Source organism: Caenorhabditis elegans, chromosome IV (assembly GCF_000002985.6).
Source record: "Caenorhabditis elegans chromosome IV".
In the NCBI taxonomy this organism is placed as follows: domain Eukaryota; kingdom Metazoa; phylum Nematoda; class Chromadorea; order Rhabditida; family Rhabditidae; genus Caenorhabditis; species Caenorhabditis elegans.
The window spans coordinates 13,521,874-13,540,276 of record NC_003282.8 but is presented as its reverse complement, the minus strand read 5'-3'; the positions used below and the strand labels follow the sequence as shown (position 1 = coordinate 13,540,276).

General features: G+C 34.0%; 1 protein-coding gene across 4 annotated transcripts; it reads left to right on the top strand.

The window, feature by feature from the left end:
- Positions 1 to 11: 11 nt before the first annotated feature.
- On the top strand, positions 12 to 18,307 carry rsd-2 (the record flags this gene model as incomplete). Of its 4 annotated transcripts, NM_001047487.3 has the most annotated exons (21): positions 12 to 130; positions 619 to 915; positions 963 to 1,100; positions 1,603 to 1,737; positions 2,595 to 2,727; positions 2,783 to 2,925; positions 5,642 to 6,007; positions 7,463 to 7,639; positions 7,687 to 7,965; positions 8,432 to 8,648; positions 9,234 to 9,397; positions 9,451 to 9,556; positions 10,514 to 10,641; positions 10,692 to 10,867; positions 10,918 to 11,026; positions 13,988 to 14,143; positions 14,196 to 14,298; positions 14,364 to 14,540; positions 15,681 to 15,920; positions 16,844 to 17,404; positions 18,147 to 18,307. In NM_001047487.3, 21 exons carry the CDS (start codon positions 12 to 14, stop codon positions 18,180 to 18,182), a joined length of 3,960 nt encoding a protein of 1,319 aa, NP_001040952.2. The 4 variants fall into 4 exon arrangements, with proteins under 4 accessions (NP_001040952.2, NP_001040953.1, NP_001255749.1 ...); NM_001047488.4 differs by lacking the exons at positions 12 to 130; positions 619 to 915; positions 963 to 1,100 and having other exon boundaries at positions 1,619 to 1,737; positions 18,147 to 18,182; NM_001268820.3 differs by lacking the exons at positions 12 to 130; positions 619 to 915; positions 963 to 1,100; ... (2 more) ...; positions 2,783 to 2,925; positions 5,642 to 6,007 and having other exon boundaries at positions 7,476 to 7,639; positions 18,147 to 18,182.
- Between the last annotated feature and the right edge of the window lie 96 nt (positions 18,308 to 18,403).

The window sequence follows — 18,403 nt, the reverse complement described above, 5'->3', positions numbered from 1 at the left end:
ATCTCAGCATAATGTCCTCCTGCCGAGTACTCATCCTGCACCATGATCAAGAAAATGACGTCTTTGGCTGTTTTAAAAGGGAGAGCCACGAGTTCTTTTGGGCTCGCATCGAAGGGCAGCAACAATTGGAGTAAGTTGAACACACCTTTATGAGTGGAGATAGAAGAATGGCCGTGAAAAAACTCTAACACGGCCATGTGTCGATTTACGCAGCGAGTGTTCTCCTCGAGGAGAAGGTTTTACAGATTTTGAGTGGAAATTGTCGAGTTTGAATTTTTTTTAAATTAAACACTTTTTAAAATTATTAATTTATTTCGTAAACGTAGGCAAGTTGTTGCCCACTTCTGGGAAAAATTTAAATTTTAATTATTTTAGGTTGTTAAACGCGCTCTATTGATGAACCGTTGTGTACTCCATTTTTTCGCGTTTTTCTTACACTTTAAATTGAAAAAAAAAGATAAATAAAATATTAATCAGCAATTTAAATCTGAAATTTAAAACAATTTATCGGAAATGATCTACAATCAAGAATTTTACTGCAAAAATTAACAGTTCTCCACGAGGAGTACACATACAGCGTAAATCGACACATGGCCGTGCACTTTTATCATTTTTCAGGCCCCGGCCAGGTTTTTTCCTGACCTTCATCGAAAATGAGGTGATGACAGAAGATGGGGTAATGAAAATTGATGCCAGCACCTCAACCATCAAAGAACCTGAACCGGCAGATTGTGTAATCCTACCCACTCATACAAATGAACAGGTCGTATATTACAAGAGCTGGATAGCTTTCGGTGACAATCCGAACTATCTCACCTATAACAGAGATCTGGGGTACGCGGATTGGTATGGAATCGTTGATTGTTCGGATTCTCCACCTACCGGACCAGGAGTTTATAAAGCGTTCATTTATGTGTACGTTTTCAGGGGTTATCATCCAAAAAGTCGATCATTAATTGCAGAAATGACCTAAACTACCAAGAAAGCGGAAATCCACTTTTCAAAGTGACCGGGCGACTCAAATTTTTGGCAAACAAAGACACATCTGACACCATGATGAAACTGGAAATTTTCGAGCAAAACAGACTTGAAGAATTAAGGTAATTTTGATAGACTTTCGTGAATTTATCTGAATTCTAGACCTGAAAATGTTAATAAAAATTTCATGTGGGCTACAGTAGTTGTCCGTGACTTTGCGTCACAGTGTTTGCACACGATGATTTGTTTTTGTTTTTTTTGCCTTTTCAGATTGTTCTCATCTTGAAAGATGTTTTTTTAATATTTTAAACGCATTTTTCAAATGAGAAATCTGATTTTTCAACAAAAAATGCTGTATATTACTGATTTTACCATCCTAAACTCGTCAAATTTGATGAAAAATCGAGTATTTTCAAAAAAATTTGGTTTTGAAGGCGTTTTTCGGCGCAAAAAGCGGAATATTTCGTATTTAGAGTTAAAATATTTATATTTTTCTTTTTTTCGAGACGCAGACGACCACAGCCTTGAATTTTCCACGCGCATCCCCTTCACACACACACATAAACTTCAGTTTTTCTCGCGAAAAGTGCCTCAAGATTCGCTTTAAAATATGGAAATTAACAGGTTATCACCGAAAAAGATGAGCGATTCACAAGTGATCGCAATTATTCTATTTGACAACGAGGAGACAAATTCTGCGATCTGTTATTCTGAACAATTGGAATCTTCAATAAAAGTTCATCTTCCAGTCGGCTCTCCGTAAGATTTTATGTATTTCTAATCGAAAAATCGTGTTTTAAATCATTTTTTACAGTAAAAAACTGGAAAACTCGAATATCCGGGGTTTTTTGGCGAAATTTTGCCAAAATTGCCAATTTTGAAGCATTTTTCTGTGAAGTTTGCGTTTTTTATATGACGTTTTCACAGAGAAAATGGTTTTGAATTTAAATATTCTGCTATCTCTTAATTTTCCCTAAAAAATCAAGTTTTTTCATGAGAAATCGGGAAAATTTGAGTCTCAAGGGAAAAATCTCGGAAAAAGAGCGTTTTAAATTGAAAACGAGCAATTTTTACTGAAAAATCGGGATTTTCAGTTAAAAATTACAATTTCGAGCAAAATTACTCAGTTTCCGCCGATTTTTCCGGGGTTTTTTCTTTTTTACCACTTAAAAAGTGGTTTTGAGCTGTTCGTGAGCTTTCTCCAATTTTAAAGCATTTTTCTGTGAAATTTGCGCTTTTTAAGACTTTTTCACAGAAAAATAGGTTTTAAATTCAAATATTCGGCTATTTCTAAATTTTCCGTCAAAAAAATCAAGTTTTTAGGTGAGAAATTGCTGAAAACGGGATTTTTTTGTAAAAGATCTCAGAAAAAATGTTTTAAATTGGAAAAGAGCAATTTTTCGAGCGTATTTCAGAAAAATCGGAATTTTTCGTTTATTTAGTCCAGGAAATCCAATTTTTGCGTTATTTGATGTAAAAAATAGCATTTTCGAGCAAAATTATCAAATTTCCCATGATTTTTCTCGAATTTTCACACGAAAACCTCGAATTTTAGGTTTTTACCACTCAAAATACCGTTTTGAACTGTTCCTCAGTTTTAATTTCCAAATTTTCAGAGCAAAAGCCGGTCAACTCATACTTTTCACCGAGTACAACTACGAAAATGATACATATTTCCCTGATCCCCGGCCGGATGCTATAGAATACAGAGAATGTGAGATGACGAGAATTGAAAATGGCGAATTATTGGTTAGCTTTCTTCTTTTTTTTCGATATTCAGCAATATAAAATGGTATATTTTCAGATCTCTGCAAAAGCGGCATGTTCATCGATTGAAACTCACATTACTTATCCTCAGAGTGTTGCATTTGCTGATACATTTGGAAAAGTTAATGTTGCAGCAGAATCGATGGAACGAGGTGTCACGTATAGAGTGGAGTTGGCAATGTGTGTATTTTTATCGAAATTGGTGGAGCGAAATCTCCTGAAAAAACGGCTAAATTTGGCTGAAAATCACCCTCACAAAAAAACTTAAATTCGCATTCTTACTCGAAATAGGGATAAATTCTAATTAAAATCTAGAATTTTGCCAACTTTTTCTAAATTGTAGCTATCGAAAATTAATTTTCACCCAATTTCTCCACTGTTTGGCACAAAAAACTTGAAAAATTCTATTAAAGTTTCAGTACCGAAATCTGAGAAATATATTTTTAAATTACTTCAAATTTTCCCCAGATTCCGAATATCTCAATGAAAAAATTCAAAAAAATTTTCCTGATTTTATATTTCAACTTGAAATCGCTTGTTCACCCATGAGATTTTTCAAACGCCGAATTTTCGCGCCAGAGATGTCATGTGTCGATTTACGAGATTTGTGTATATTTACGAGATTTTCAATCTTTATCGGATGCTGATTTCCATTTTTCAAAGAGTTTTCTTCGTTTTCGTCGGTATTTGCCATTTTTTTTTTGAAAAGGTGTTTTTAAAGGGGGAGTAGAGTTTGTGAGGAAATATATGTTTCTGACTCTAATTGTGCTCCTGATACCGAATATCGATGTGAAAGAAATTAAAAAAATTTCCCTGATTTTATATTAATTTTTAAAATCCGAAAATCCATTGGATGCCACTATGTGAGTTTTCAAACGCAAAATTTTCCCGCCAGAGACGCCCCGCCCACGAAACCGTGCCGCACGTGTGGGTTTACGAGCTGAATATTTTCCTTCTATTTTTATTTGATTTTATACCGATTTTCGTCGATTTTTCTCATTTTTTTGGTGTTTTTTATTGAAAATTTTGTGATTTTCGTAAATTTATTCCTATTTATTAATAAAAACAAAAACAATTCCATTAAATATCCCATTTTCAGCGCAAAATCGACTGGAGACGAGGAAAATCGCGGCGAAACGACGTTTCCTGGAAAAGTGAGAATTTCTTATGGCAAATATTATTTAAAAACAATCAAAATATAAAACATAGTTCGTTCGCTGAAAATTTAAGCGTAGAACATCAAAAAAAATCAGCGGCATGACGAAGTTGTCGGCAAATTTCTATCTTCATCCTCATCCTCATCTGTAATCTTATAAATCTCAATAACAAAAGGGTTCTGCAATAATACAAACATTTAATTTTCAGAGTTCCGGAAACATTGATTCGACGCGCTCCGGAGGATCCTCGAGGACAATTTTTTTTCCAAAAAATGTGTTTTTTTTATTATTTTTTTTTTCAAAAATGAACAATTTTAATGTTAAATTTATTTCTTGGCGTAAATAAGAGTCTCAATGAGACTCTCAGAAGAAAATTGATAAATATTATTAATGATATAATAATAATCTTGTTGATCCGTTCTATCTCCAGACGATTTTCCTCGCCTCCAGTCGATTTTGCGCTGAAAATGGGATATTTAATGGAATTGTTTTTGTTTTTATTAATAAATATGAATAAATTTACGAAAATCACAAAATTTTCAATAAAAAACACCAAAAAAATGAAAAAAATCAACGAAAATCGGTATAAAATCAAATAAAAATAGAAGGAAAATATTCAGCTCGTAAACCCACACGTGCGGCACGGTTTCGTGGGCGGGGCGTCTCTGGCGGGAAAATTTTGCGTTTGAAAACTCACATAGTGGCATCCAATGGATTTTCGGATTTTAAAAATTAATATAAAATCAGGGAAATTTTTTTAAATTTTTTCACATCGATATTCGGCATCAGGGGCAAAATTAGAGTCAGAAACATATATTTCCTCACAAACTCTACTCCCCCTTTAACGCCAATTAAACAATATATTATCAAGGAACTAGCAATACAACGTTTAATTGACCTTAAAAACACATTTTCAAAAAAATCTTTAACAAAAACCGACGAAAATGAAGGAAACTCGTTGAAAAACGGAAATTAGCATCTGATAAAGATTAAAAATCTCGTAAATATACACAAATCTCGTAAATCGATACATGACGTCTCTGGCGCGAAAATTCGGCGTTTGAAAAATTTCCATGGGTGTACAAGCGATTTCAAGCTGAAATATAAAATCAGGGAATTTTTTTTGAATTTTTTCATTTACAATTAGATATTCGGAATCAGGGGAAAATTTGGAGTAATTTGAAAAATATTTCTCAGATTTTGGTACTGAAACTTTAATAGAATTTTTCAAGTTTTTTGTGCCAAACAGTGGAGAAATTGGGTGAAAATTAATTTTCAACATCTACAATTTAGAAAAAGTTGGTAAAATTTTAGATTTTAATTAGAATTTATCCCTATTTCGAGAATTTTTAGTGTTTTACCGAAAAATCGATGGAAATTGAGTAATTTTGCTCAAAATTGCTATTTTTCAAATCAAAATAACTGAAAATTCCAATTCAAAACATTTTTTTTTCTGAGATTTTTTACTTGAGACTCAAATTTTCCCGAATTTTCACAACAAAAAACATAGATTTCAGCAATTTGTCACCAAAAAACAATTTTTTACGGAAAATTCAGAAATGGCCGAATATTGCGAATTTTGTCTCAAATTCAGAAAACGCACCAGAGAAAAACGAAAAAAATCGAGAAAGTTTGATATTTTTTGGATTTCTGGAGCAAAATTTCTGTCTTCTGGGGCTATTTTGAGCATTTTAAAACTATTTAAAACCTTTCTAATTAAAAAAATTTCAATTTTTCAGTAACATAATAGACAGCGAGGCGAACAACGTTCCATTGTTCAAAATATCTGATATTGGAGAAAAGTTGACCGGAGAAGAAAATGAAGCGTTTCTTCGAAAATTGAATGATTTTGAAGAGTTGCAAGGAACATGGGAAGATTGGACACCTGAAGAGATTGCTGTTGAGCTGGAGCCGGTAGCAGCAGCCGAAGAGCCCGCGGATCCAGAAGTGGAAGAAGCTAAAATTGAAGAAAATGGAGTGAATGATGAATCTCTAACACAGTCGGAAAGTGATTCTGTGTTTCTTCCACAGATTGAGAGCTCAGCTTCCTCGGAGGAAACAATGTCCGAGAGCAATTCAGCTGAAAACTCGGAAAAACCGAAAAAGTAAGGACGCGTGAACTGAATTAATTGCCTGATTTATGAATTTCCTATTATTTTAATTTTTCGTAGATTTGACAACTTTTGTGTGAAATCGAGGTTTCTTTTTTTTTTGACTTTTGGAGATTTTGCTGTAAATCGTCTCAATATTCTATTACGGAGACACAAAATTCTGAGAATGCGTATTATGCAACATATTTGACGCGCAAAATATCTCGTAGCGAAAACTACAGTAATCCTTTAAAAGGCTACTGTAGCACTTGTGTCGATTTACGGGCTTGATTTTTGAAATGAATTTTAACCATTTTTTATCAATAGAATATCAGAATTGAGCAAAAAATGTGAAAATTTATGAATTTCTTGTTATTTTAATGTTTCGTAGATTTGACAACTTTTGTGTGAAATCAAGGTTTCTATTTTTTTCATTTTTGGAGATTTTTCTGTAAATTGTCTCAAAAAACAGGCAAAGTTCATAAAAAAGCCGATTATTGGGCCGGCCTTGCTCAGTTTAAGTTTAAGCTCAGCTTATGCCACGAACTGCCAATTTTTCGAATTTTCATCATTTTAAAGGCACTCAAAATTGTCTGAAAACACCGAATTTCATGATGAAACTTCTTCAAAACTTATCCAAAAAAAAGTATGACGGCTCAAAAAATGGCCGAAAAATTTTTAAAATTTGAAATTTGACCGACTTGTCAAGCGGCTGGAAACTAATTTTTTTGAAATCACCGTCTAATTTTGGTTATATAAGTTAATTATCGTGAGTTTTCAATTAGATTTAGGTTTTTTTTTAACCATCAAATCATGAGAATCCCTACAAAATCCCTGTGGCGCGAAATATCTCCTAGCGACTTCTACAGTATCAATTGAATAAAATGAAAATAAAAAATCTCGGGAATTAATTTCAGTAGCACTCGCGCGAAAATTAATAACTTAAATTCAGCATGACGCGTCAAATCGAGATGAGAGAAACGGGAGACGCGAAACGTGAAGTTTTAACACGAAAAATGTCATATTTTGGCCTTTTTGCGTCTCCCGTTTCTCTCTTCTCGATTTGACGCGTCATGCAAAATTAAAGTTATAAATTTTCGCGCGCGCTGAACACTGAAATTAATTTTCGAAATTTTTTATTTTTATTTTATTCAATGATACGGAAGAAGTTGCTAGGAGATATTTCGGGCCACAGGGATTTTGTAGGGATTCTCATGATTTGATGGTTTTTTTTTAAAATAAAATACCTAAATCGAGTTGAAAACTCATGATAATTAATAATCAGTTTCCAGCCACTTGACAAGTTGGTCAAATTTCAAATTTTAACTAATTTAAAGTCATTTTTTGAGCCGCCATAAATTTTTTAAAGAGAAGTTTTCAAGAAGTTTCATTAAGAAATTCGGTGTTTTCATGCAATTTTGAGTCCAATAAAACGATAAAATTTGAAACATATATTTTTATTAATTCCAGAACATTTGGAAGAATGCCCCAATCTCTGTCCGAATCAAGTTCGTCCACAATTTCGTCTTCAAAAGTCGGGGTAGATCATTCTGTAATTGTGCTCAACGTGGACAATGACGAATGTGTCGGTTTCGAGACGACTCAGTTGAAGCTTATGACAATTTGCACAGCTGGAGTAACCGTTCCGTTAGTTGGCGAGCACCAATTTTCAATGTCATCAAAACTCTTTGCAGACTTCGTCCATATGGAATTTTCCAGTTCATAGCGGCTGGAAATAATTATGGAAAGACGTCGATTCAAACTCAATCGGCACGAGTTTCAGAGTGTGAGGGGGCAGTTTTCTCGTCTGATGATGTTCCGAAGATCTCTGCAAACGTGATTTTCTCGTCAAATCCAAAGCACAAATCATACAATAAGGAAGTCGGTGTATCGGATCGATATGGATTTGTGGAGATTCCTCGAATAACTGGAGATTTTGAATTTGGAACCGTCTACAGTACTCAGATTACAATGTAAGCGAGGAGGCATCACGTTTTCAAGATTTACCCGGAAACAAGATCTACGGAAAGAAGATTTACGAAAACAATATCTACAATTTGGAGATCTACCAAAACATGATCTACAATTTGGAGATCTACCAAAATAAGATCTACAATTTGGAGATCTACCAAAACAATTACGCATCGCGCGTTGTTTAGCGTCCAGAAAAGCTTTTTTTGAAAAAAAAACTTCTGGAAAACGCTAAACAACGCGCGATGCATAATATTGGAGCATCGTTGTTTCGATTTTCTTCGAGAAAACTGCGAAAACCGCCGTTGGCACGCCAGATCCTGAAAATGTAGATCTTGTTTTGATAGATCCACTTTTCGTAGATCATATTTTCGTAGATCTCGTTTTCCACTAAATCTTGAAAACGTGTTTTTTATGTTGTATAATGCTGCAAAATGCAAAAAAAAAGTTAATTTTTGGATTTTTCAGGGTACAATACGGTGATCCACTGAAAGCATGTTTCAAAGCAGTAGCTCCACTTAAAAGACAATTCATCGATGACTTGGATCATTACTTGCAAGTAATGGGAAAATATGAAGATAACATTTATCAATTGAGCAGGAAAAATGGTCTTGGCGCGAAAAGTATCTCTCGGCTTCCAAATGAACCACGGAATGGTTCTAAACATGGCAGTACCAAGAGATTTGTGAGAATTTTGGGTTGAATTTCTGCAAATTACACTGATATATATGCTATTTGAAACAAAAAAAAATGAAAATTGGAAAAACTAGGTCATTTTTTTGCCCGGAATTTGAAAATTTAAGCGAAAAAAGGCTATAAACTTTTTTTTAAAATTATGCTCTATTTTTCAACCTATTTTCTAGATGTTTTTGGCTCTTTTTCGAAAATTGTGGGCATATTTGAAAAAAACTTTGAAAAACAGCTGAAAATAAAATTCAAGCCAAATTTTGTTTATGTTCATGCAAAAAATGTGCAAAAAACTGTGCAAAACTGAAAAAAAAAGAATTACAAAAAAAAATTTGAAAAAAATGTGCAAAAATGTGCAAAAACATAAAAAAAATTCTTCTACAATGATGAACAATGACCAAAATTTCGAGCTAATTTTTCAAAAATCTAAACAAAATTTAGAAATATCTGAAAATCTAAAAAAAACTAAAAAATTTCGATTTTTGAAAAATCTAAAATTTTGGTTTTTTTTTAAATTTTATTTTAATAAAAAATCGAAAAATCGGCACCTTTCATCCCAATTAAAATTACCTCCCAATTCCAGACGACACCACACGTAACCGGTTTAGTAGTTGATATGGAAAAGCGTGGAAATTACTTTGGATGTGTTTGGACGTGCTTTGGAGACGTCGTTTTCAAGTCAACACCAACATTTTCTCAAAATGGAGGATATCCGAGTGTTGGAGATTTGGTTAATATTCGTGTTGAGTGAGTTTTCAATTCATTGAAAACTGGAAATTAATGGGCTAATTTATTTCCAGAATTCTTTCTCCAGGAACTAAAGATCAAAAGAATCTTGGTGCTTCAATGACTGAGAAGCCTGCTTCATTGTCCACAACTGTTATCTGGCGGAACAACGGATTTATTGTATGATCTACATTTTTTTTTCCTTTTTTTTTTCTTTTTTTTTGAGGAATTCGAGAAATTGGAAAATCGAAAAACAAAAAAATTTCGTTTTCAGCATATTGCAATACCGAAAAATTCTGAAAACACTCCAAAATCGGTATTTCTCATTCAAAATGCAACCCCTATTTACGCCCTATTTTTGCCGATTTTAACTCAATTATTTTCTATTATTAGGACTATTTTATGCCCTAAAATGACACTTATAGTGTCTCATTTCGGTTTGATCTACGTTGATCTACAAAAAATGCGGGAGAATAGACGCAGAGTTCTCAACTGATTTCACATGATAAAGAACGTGCTGACGTCACATATATTGGCCTAAAAATTCCCGCATTTTTGTAGATCAGACCGTATTTAGTGGGAAAGCCTGGCACCACGTGACGTCAGATTTTGTCGAAAAAGTGCAATTTCTGTTGTTGAAAATCGAGCACCATATTCGGTAACTTTAACGGATAAACTGGGAAAAATGAGCCGAAAATTGGAAAATTTGGCTAAAATTGACCGAAAACTGTGAAATGTTGTACAAAAAATTTGGAAAATAGCAAAAAATGGAAGAAAATTGTCATTTAAATTAAATGACAATTTTCCTTTTTTTTCACCATTTTCCAAATTATTTGCTCATACATATTTGGCAACATTTTACAGTTTTTGGTAATTTTTCGCCAAATTTTTCAATTTTTGGCTCATTTTTCCCAGTTTCTCCGTAAAAAGTACCGAATTTGGTGCTCGATTTTCAAAAACGGAAATTGCACTTTTTTGCCGAATTAACCCCAATTTTTATTTTTTGAAAAATTGAAAAACCTGAAAAACTATCATTTTTCGTTTTTCAGTTTTTCAAAAAAAAACCCGGCAAACCTGATATAGAACTCTCTAGCTTCATTAAAATTGAAAAAAAAACAAAAAAACACATTTTTTCAGGTAAAAGCGTATCTTATCATGAAGCCGGAAAAGCTGATCTATTCGGAAGACAATAATCGATTCTACGAACACGACCAACTGGGAATTGTGGTGGCTGATTCGAGTATTTATGGGTCGGACAATGAGCAGTATGAATTTCAAAATATTGTTCCAAATCCAACAACTCTTTTTTTTTCAGATCGAAAGTATTTGAATTCGAACGACTCAGAAACCCGATCACATTGGGATTTACAACAAATCTAATGAACAAATGCTATTGGGCCGCCCGTCTTCCAATGATTCACAGAGAACCATCGCCACCGGAGCCCATCAACAAGTACAACGATGAAAATGTGTACGATGATTTCCAAAAAGGTTTGAAATTTCAATTAAATCAAATTTCAAAATCGAAAAACAATTTTCAGGAGGCCCACAATCTGTAAATTCGTATCGCTCAGACCGGCAGTATCAGGAGAAACCACCGATGCAATATCAGTCATATCATGATCCGGCGGACACTATTTCAATTCATTCGTGAGTTTTGTCGGACGAATTGGAGCATGTAGATTAACGCAGGGTTCGTGTACTCCCCGAGAAGAAGTGTGCATTAATACTTATTCACTTTTTATCAGTCACTAACTTTTTTCTTTTGTGCGTTTCGTCGTCTCTCGTCGCATGCATTCTTCTCTGTTCCACACCCTCTCACTGCAACTTTTTTCGAACGAGGGACGAGGCAAAAAGGTTTCTAGGCCATGGCCGAGTCCCCGACAAATTTCAGCGGCCATTTATCTTGCTTTGTTTTCTGCGTGTTTTCTTTCGTTTTTCACCGATTTTTTCCGTTTTTTCTTATCAAAACTAATAAATAAATATTTTTTGCAGATGCTAAAACAATTTCCAAGTGAAAAAATTGTGAATTCAGTCGGCAAGTAGCAGTGAAAGTGGGCATTGTAATATGATGGATTACGGGAATACCAAAACTAAACTTTTTCTGAAACATGGTATATATGCTTTTAAGATGCTGAAAGTACCTGATTTTCATAACGAGACAGCTAAAAAAGTTTTTAGATTTTCAAAATTCAATATTTTGTGCCAAAATCTCGACTTTTTCACCAAAAAAGTTGAATTTTGAAAACTTCAAAACTTTTTCAGCGGTCTCGTTATGAAAATCAGGTACTTTTAGCATCTAAACATCATATGTATCATGTTTGGGGAAAAGTTTGGGTTTTTTATTCCCGTAATCCATCATATTACATTGACCACTTTCACCGCTACTTGCCGGCTGAATTCACAATTTTTTCATCTGGAAATTATTTTAGCATTAACAAAAAAATGTATTTATCAGTTTTAATAAGAAAACACGGGAAAAATCAGTGAAAAACACAAGAAAACAAAGCAAGTAGAAAATGTCGTAAAATGCGGTGTATTGTGTGCAAACACCGATTTTTCGCATTTTTTCTCAGCCCTCGTTCGACTAGCGGGCCCTATGGGGCCCGCTAGTAGAGGTGGGGATGGGGCGAGTCCGCTAGCTGGCGCGGGTTCTCGGCTTCGCCTCGAACGTGCGCTTGGCAATGTTTTTGGTCTCGCACTGCAGGCCTGCGGCCTGCGTTGCTTCCTCTACCAGATTAGGTAGCTGGCGCAGGTTCTCGGCTTCGCCTCGAACCTGTGTGTTTTTTTTTACTGTTTTAAAAATATTTATTGTCTCCCTGCAGTACACAATGTAGATTTAGAGCGCCTGCGGCGCTCTGACCCGGCAGTACAAGCAGGCTGGTATAGCAGGCCTACGGCCTGCTCTGCCTGTAATTTAGATTCAGAGCGCCTGCGGCGCTCTGACCCGGCAGTGAAAGCCTACTGGCATAGCAGGCCCCTATTTTAAAATTAAAAAGGATTTTTTTATTTTAAAATTAAAAAAAAAAATTTTAATGTATTTTTATTTGAAAATTAAAATAATAATTTTCAACCCCTCAATTACAATAAATGTTGCAGGAAGAAAGGTGGATAGACTGTTTTACAGCCCATTGGGGACCTCTTACAAAAACAAATGTGGCGATGTCTTTTGTTCTTCTATTAAGAGATATGTCGTAAAATATACATATCTGATCCTGTAACAGTAATTAGAGACCATATTACAGCCACCCTATGCATGAGAGGGAGGAGGCAAGAGAAAGGGGAGGAAAGTCATTGCTGAAACTTGAAAGCGCCGTAACTCAGCTCATAACAAGAATTAGAAAAAGAAAAGTATATATTTGAAATCAGCGTTAAAAGGAGAATATGATAGCATTTGAAATTTTAAAAATTGGTGAAGAATGAACTTTTGAGCTTCCTGAGCATGGCCTGAAGCCCACAACTTCAGGAACGCGGCTCGAGGAACTCAAGACTAAAATTTTTTGGTTTGTCTCGCTTCTCATAGCAAAAATAATAAGATTTAGGACACAACATTCACATTTCAGTGAAAAACTGGTCCAGGAAAAGAGGGAAATTGAAATTTCGAGGTCAAAAATTAAATAAACTAAAATCGTTGAAAATGATCGTAGAGGACTGCGCTTTCAGCTTGCATTTGGTATTTATGTACTAATTACGAATTTAACGTAAAATCCCATTCGGTAGTGGAAAAATTTTTATTTTTCCAGCAAAAACGTCATTTTTTTGAGAAAATCATGAAATTTGCGATTTCTGAAGTTATTTTTGACTTTTTTTGTAAAAAAAATTATATTTTTGAAGAGTAAATTTCCTGAAAAATACGTTTTTCGAAAAATTTACCCCAAAAAGTGCCAAACTGACCGACTTATAGGCGAAAGAATCTCAAAAATCACTAATTTGCACACCAAAAACACAAGGGGGAATGCGCACAATTTCATTGAAAAATCGTCAATTTATGCTTTTTTCGTAACTTTCCGGTTGGATAATGAGAAAACTATTTAGAAAAACGAATTCTACGTTAAAATTTACATTTGATAATGTAAAATAAAACAAAAATACGAACGTTAAACATGTTTTCAACGCAATTTTCGAAATTCCGGGATTTTTCGAGTCCGATTTTCAAATCATCATAACTCAGTTCAAAATTGATGAAATTGCAAAAACTAAAAATTTTTAACAATCCCAGATATACAGTTACCTTATCAAAAACATTTTATACTATGACCTCTAAACGTGTGCAAAAAAAGCGACACGACACGCGAAAAAAGTGATTTTTTCGTGTTTCATCAAGAATTTCTTTTAAAAGATAAAATCAAATCAAATAACCATTTAGATAGAAAGATAGAAAAAGCGATTGTCTATTTCCTACAAAAAAGAAAATTGAAAAATGTGCAGGTACAGCAAAGTTACAGACGAAAGTGCACACCCAACTTTTTTAATTTTTTGTGACACTTTGTGCGCAAAAAGTGACGACCCTTGCACATTCCATATTTAACATAGGAAGAAGGCAAAAAAAAGTTGCAATGGCCTCTCTCTCTCTCTCTCGCTTCATCACTCAAATAATCATTTAATTTCCAGTCAAGACAATCATCGTCCAATGGAGACTCGTTCAAACGCTGGAACCTCTGTAAGCTCTGTGGATCGTAAAGAGGTCGGAGTTGTGATGAAGAAAGTTGATAAAAATACGCAAATAGTCTACTTGAGTGGTCAAAAAGCAGCCGCCATTCATCACTGGTACTTATTATCAGCATTTTTAATGGTTTTTTAAAGTTACAAAAAATTTCAGGAATACGCATAGCCAATCAACGATCGTCGGAAACAGTTATATCTTCATGTATAGACCAATTGAAGTTCACAAAGCCACTCATTATGCTCCATTTGAGATTACTGTAGGTTTTAATTAACAAAAACGTGTTTTTTTTCTGAAAAAAATCTTTAAAATTGAGAATTTCAGCAAGTTGTCGAAATATTGAATACGGAGAATCATGGTCGAGTCGATCGTTCGGAATTCTCATCGCTTTTCACATTTGATTTGTGTAATGTTGATCAACGTTACGTCGAACGTTTGGCATTTGGTGAAGCTTTGGTGTTACGTTCCAATGATGTTGGTCACGTTGTTATGGCCAGTAACGTAAGTTTTTTTCTTTAAAAATAGCTTAAAATGTGCAAAATAAAATGTCCAAATGAACGGAGGAAGGCTTCTCGAAACATTTTTCAAAAAAAAAGAACATTTTTAGTAGTTTTCTAATGAAATTCGCTCTCTTGGAGCGATTTTGAGGATTTTGCTTCAAAAAATCCAAAAAAAAAGTCTAAAATTCAGAAAAACCGCAAAAGAAATACAAAAAAAATCGAGAAAGAATGAAAAATCCAATAAAAATTTCCTGTTTGAATTCTCTCCAAAATTCGATATCACGCCCACTCCCTCTGATTGGTTAAAAAGTGGGCGGAGCGAGTCGTTGATTGGTCGCAGTTTTAATCTTGGAGGAATTTTGTTAAAGTTGGAGAAATATTTTCAAACGACTCAAAATTTTCCCCTAATTCCGAATATCTGAATGAAAAAATTTTAAAAAAATTTCCCTGATTTTATATTTCAACTTGAAATCGCTTGTACACCCATGAGATTTTTCAAACGCCGAATTTTTGCGCCAGAGACGAGCCATGTGTCGATTTACGAGATTTGTGTAGATTTACGGGATTTTCAATCTTTATCGGATGCTCATTTCCGATTTTCAACGAGTTTCCTTCATTTTCGTCGGGTTTTGCCAGTTTTTTTTTTGAAAATGTGTTTTTTAAAGTCAATTAAACATTATATTATCAAAAAACTAACGAAATTTTCGATTAAGCATTGATAATATTGTTTGTTTTTTGATAATATAATGTTAAATTAAATTTAAAAAACACATTTTCAAAAAAACCTTGGCAAACCCTGACGAAAATGAAGGAAACTCGTTGAAAAACAGAAATCAGCAAGATTGGAAATCTCGTAAATCGACACATGGCTCGTCTCTGGCGTGAAAATTCGGTTTTTGAAAAATCTCATGGATGTACAAGCGATTTCAAGTTGAAATATAAAATCAGGGAAATTTTTTTTTGAATTTTTTCATTTAGATATTCGGAATCAGGGGAAAATTTGGAGTAATTTGAAAATATTTCCACATATTTCGGTATTTACTCACCCTTTAAAAATCTCTGTTTAATGCTGTTTTATGGCTATACTCACTCAAGAAATAGCTGTGCTTTTAAATTAAATTAAACAAAATAATTTTTGCAGGTAAAAACTCCATTGAATCCCAGTATGACTGCAGTAGAAGTATGTCAAACGTATAAAGGAAAACGAGAATCGGAGAATCTTGTTGGATATTGTCGACTTGTATACGGAAAAGTTCCACGTGAAATCGTGGATGGTCATTTTTCGGATCAATTTGTTTCAGCATATTACTTTGAGCTCCATGAAATTCTTGCCACTTCAAATGCCTATATTGTGAGAAACGAGAATTTGGATCGGCGAAATGTACGTTTATTTGGACATTTTTACGATTTTTGCCGTTTTTTAAAATTTCCGGCAATTCCGGCAAATGCCGGTTTTCAATAATTCCGGCAATTTCGGCAATTGCCGGTTTCGGAATTTTTCGACATTTCCGGCAATTTCCGATTTTGGATTTTCGATAATTCAGGCAATTGCCGTTTTTTAAAATTTCCGGCTATTTCCGGTTTTGGAAATTTTCGGCAATTCCGGCAAATGCCGGTTTTCAATAATTCCGGCAATTTCGGCAATTGCCGGTTTCAAAATTTTTCGACATTTCCGGCAATTTCCGATGTTGGAAATTTTCGATAATTCAGGCAATTGCCGGTTTTCAAAATTTCCGGCAATTGCCGTTTTTTAAAATTTCCGGCACTTGCCGGTTTTCAGAATTTCCGACAATTGCCGGTTTTCAGAATTTCCGACAATTCAGGCAATTGCCGGTTCTCAAAATTTTCGGCAATTTCTGCAATTGCCTGTTTTGGAATTTTTCGGCAATTGCCGGTTTTCAGAATTTCCGGCAATTGCCGGTTTTCAGAATTTCCGGCAATTGCCGTTTTCTAAAATTTCCGGCAATTGCCGGTTTTCAGAATTTCCGGCAATTGCCGGTTTTCAGAATTTCCGGCAATTGCCGTTTTCTAAAATTTCCGGCAATTGCCGGTTTTCAGAATTTCCGGCAATTGCCGTTTTCTAAAATTTCCGGCAATTGCCGGTTTTCAGAATTTCCGACAATTCAGGCAATTTCGGCAACTGCCGGTTTCCAAAATTTCCGGCAATTTTGGCAATTGCTCATTTTGAAATGTTTGAAACTTTAACAAAAAGGATATAAATATTTTTTAAGTCTAAATTTTTCACCGTTTCTAGAGAAAAAAGCCACAGAAGCTACTCGAAATTTAATAATTTCAAAATTTCAGCTTCGCGGAAACACAATCGAAGAGGTCAGAGACGATATTTCGATTCAGAAAAGAATTGCTCATATGAATTTCGGGCAAAATGAGCAGCAGCAGCAGCAATCGTCGTTGTCTTCGAGAGGACCTACGAGACCATATTCTCCAGTCGGCAGTTATCAAAGTTCTCATCAAAACTTTGATAATCGTTCGGCGGCACATAATGGAGATGGTAGATCAACATCGCAAAGTCATCATTCTGCAGGAGGATCTATGAATCATCAAAACTTTTATCAGCCGCCAGTTTATCAGTCGAGTAGCTCACAGCAGAGCTATCAACCGAGATATAACGGAGCACCATCTGGACCACTACCACCGCCATCATCTCAAAGCTCGTTCAACGGAGCGCCGGCGCCACCGCATTATTCGGAAATGTCGAACGATTATAATAGAATGGTTCGAAAACTGGCTGAACTCACTGACACTGCTGCTCAAATGATTATTAACAACGATATTAGACAGCAAATTAAGAATATTTCGCCGGATTTGTTGGACGATCTGGAGAGAAATATTGACGCTTGCCAGAGGGTAGGGGACTTTTTTTTTGGCGAAAAAACTACGAAATTGCTTTGCAGAAAAACATTCGATTTTTAAAACATTTTTTCAGAGAAAGTCCGAAAATAAATAATAAAAAATCTAGCATTTTCGATTTTTTCGAAGTTTTTTTTCCAGAAAAACTCGGATCATTTCAGTTTTTAAAATAATTTTTTACGATGTTTTAGAAAAATTCAATAAAAAACGAAACTTTTTCATGTTTTTTCTGAGAAAATTGAAAAATTCGAAAATCTGGAAATCTTCTTTTAAAAAATACAAAAAAGACGAGAAAAATATGGATTTCTCAAAAATTTGTTGTTTTTTATGTGAGAAAGAAAAAATATTTTTTATAGATAAACGACCGGAAATTATTGAAAAATTGAAATTTTCCAAAAAGTCAAAGTCGAAAATTCGATAATATTTGTTTTTCGATATTTGATTTTTTGGAACATTTCAATTTTTCTATATTTTCCGGTCTTTTCTCAATTAAAAAAAAAAAATTTTCTCCTTTTTCACCCATAAATCAACGTATTTTTGATAAATTCATAGTTTTATCGTCTTTTTTTGCACATATTTAATTAAAAATATTTCCAGATTTTTGATTTTCAACAATTTGCTCTATTTTCTCTCAAAAACATTTTAAAAATCTGAATTTTTATTTTTCCGATTTATTATCAAAAAAAATTGTTAATAAATTCCCCACAGCTTGAAAAAAAATTATTTTTTTTTTTTTCAGGAGAAGCGTCATTATTACGAAAAGTACGGGAACTAAAGGATCATTGACTAACAGTTTACATTTTTTTTTCTCACTTAATTTCCATTTATTGTATTTTATTAATACACACTACCCCTCACCACCGCTATTCGTTTTGAAAATCAATAAAACTTTGTTGTTTGATTGGAGCGAGAATGCATTTTGATAGGCGTCATGTGTCGCTTTCTTATTTTTTTTTAGTTTTTTTCTTACTTTTCATATTTTCAGGTATTAATTTT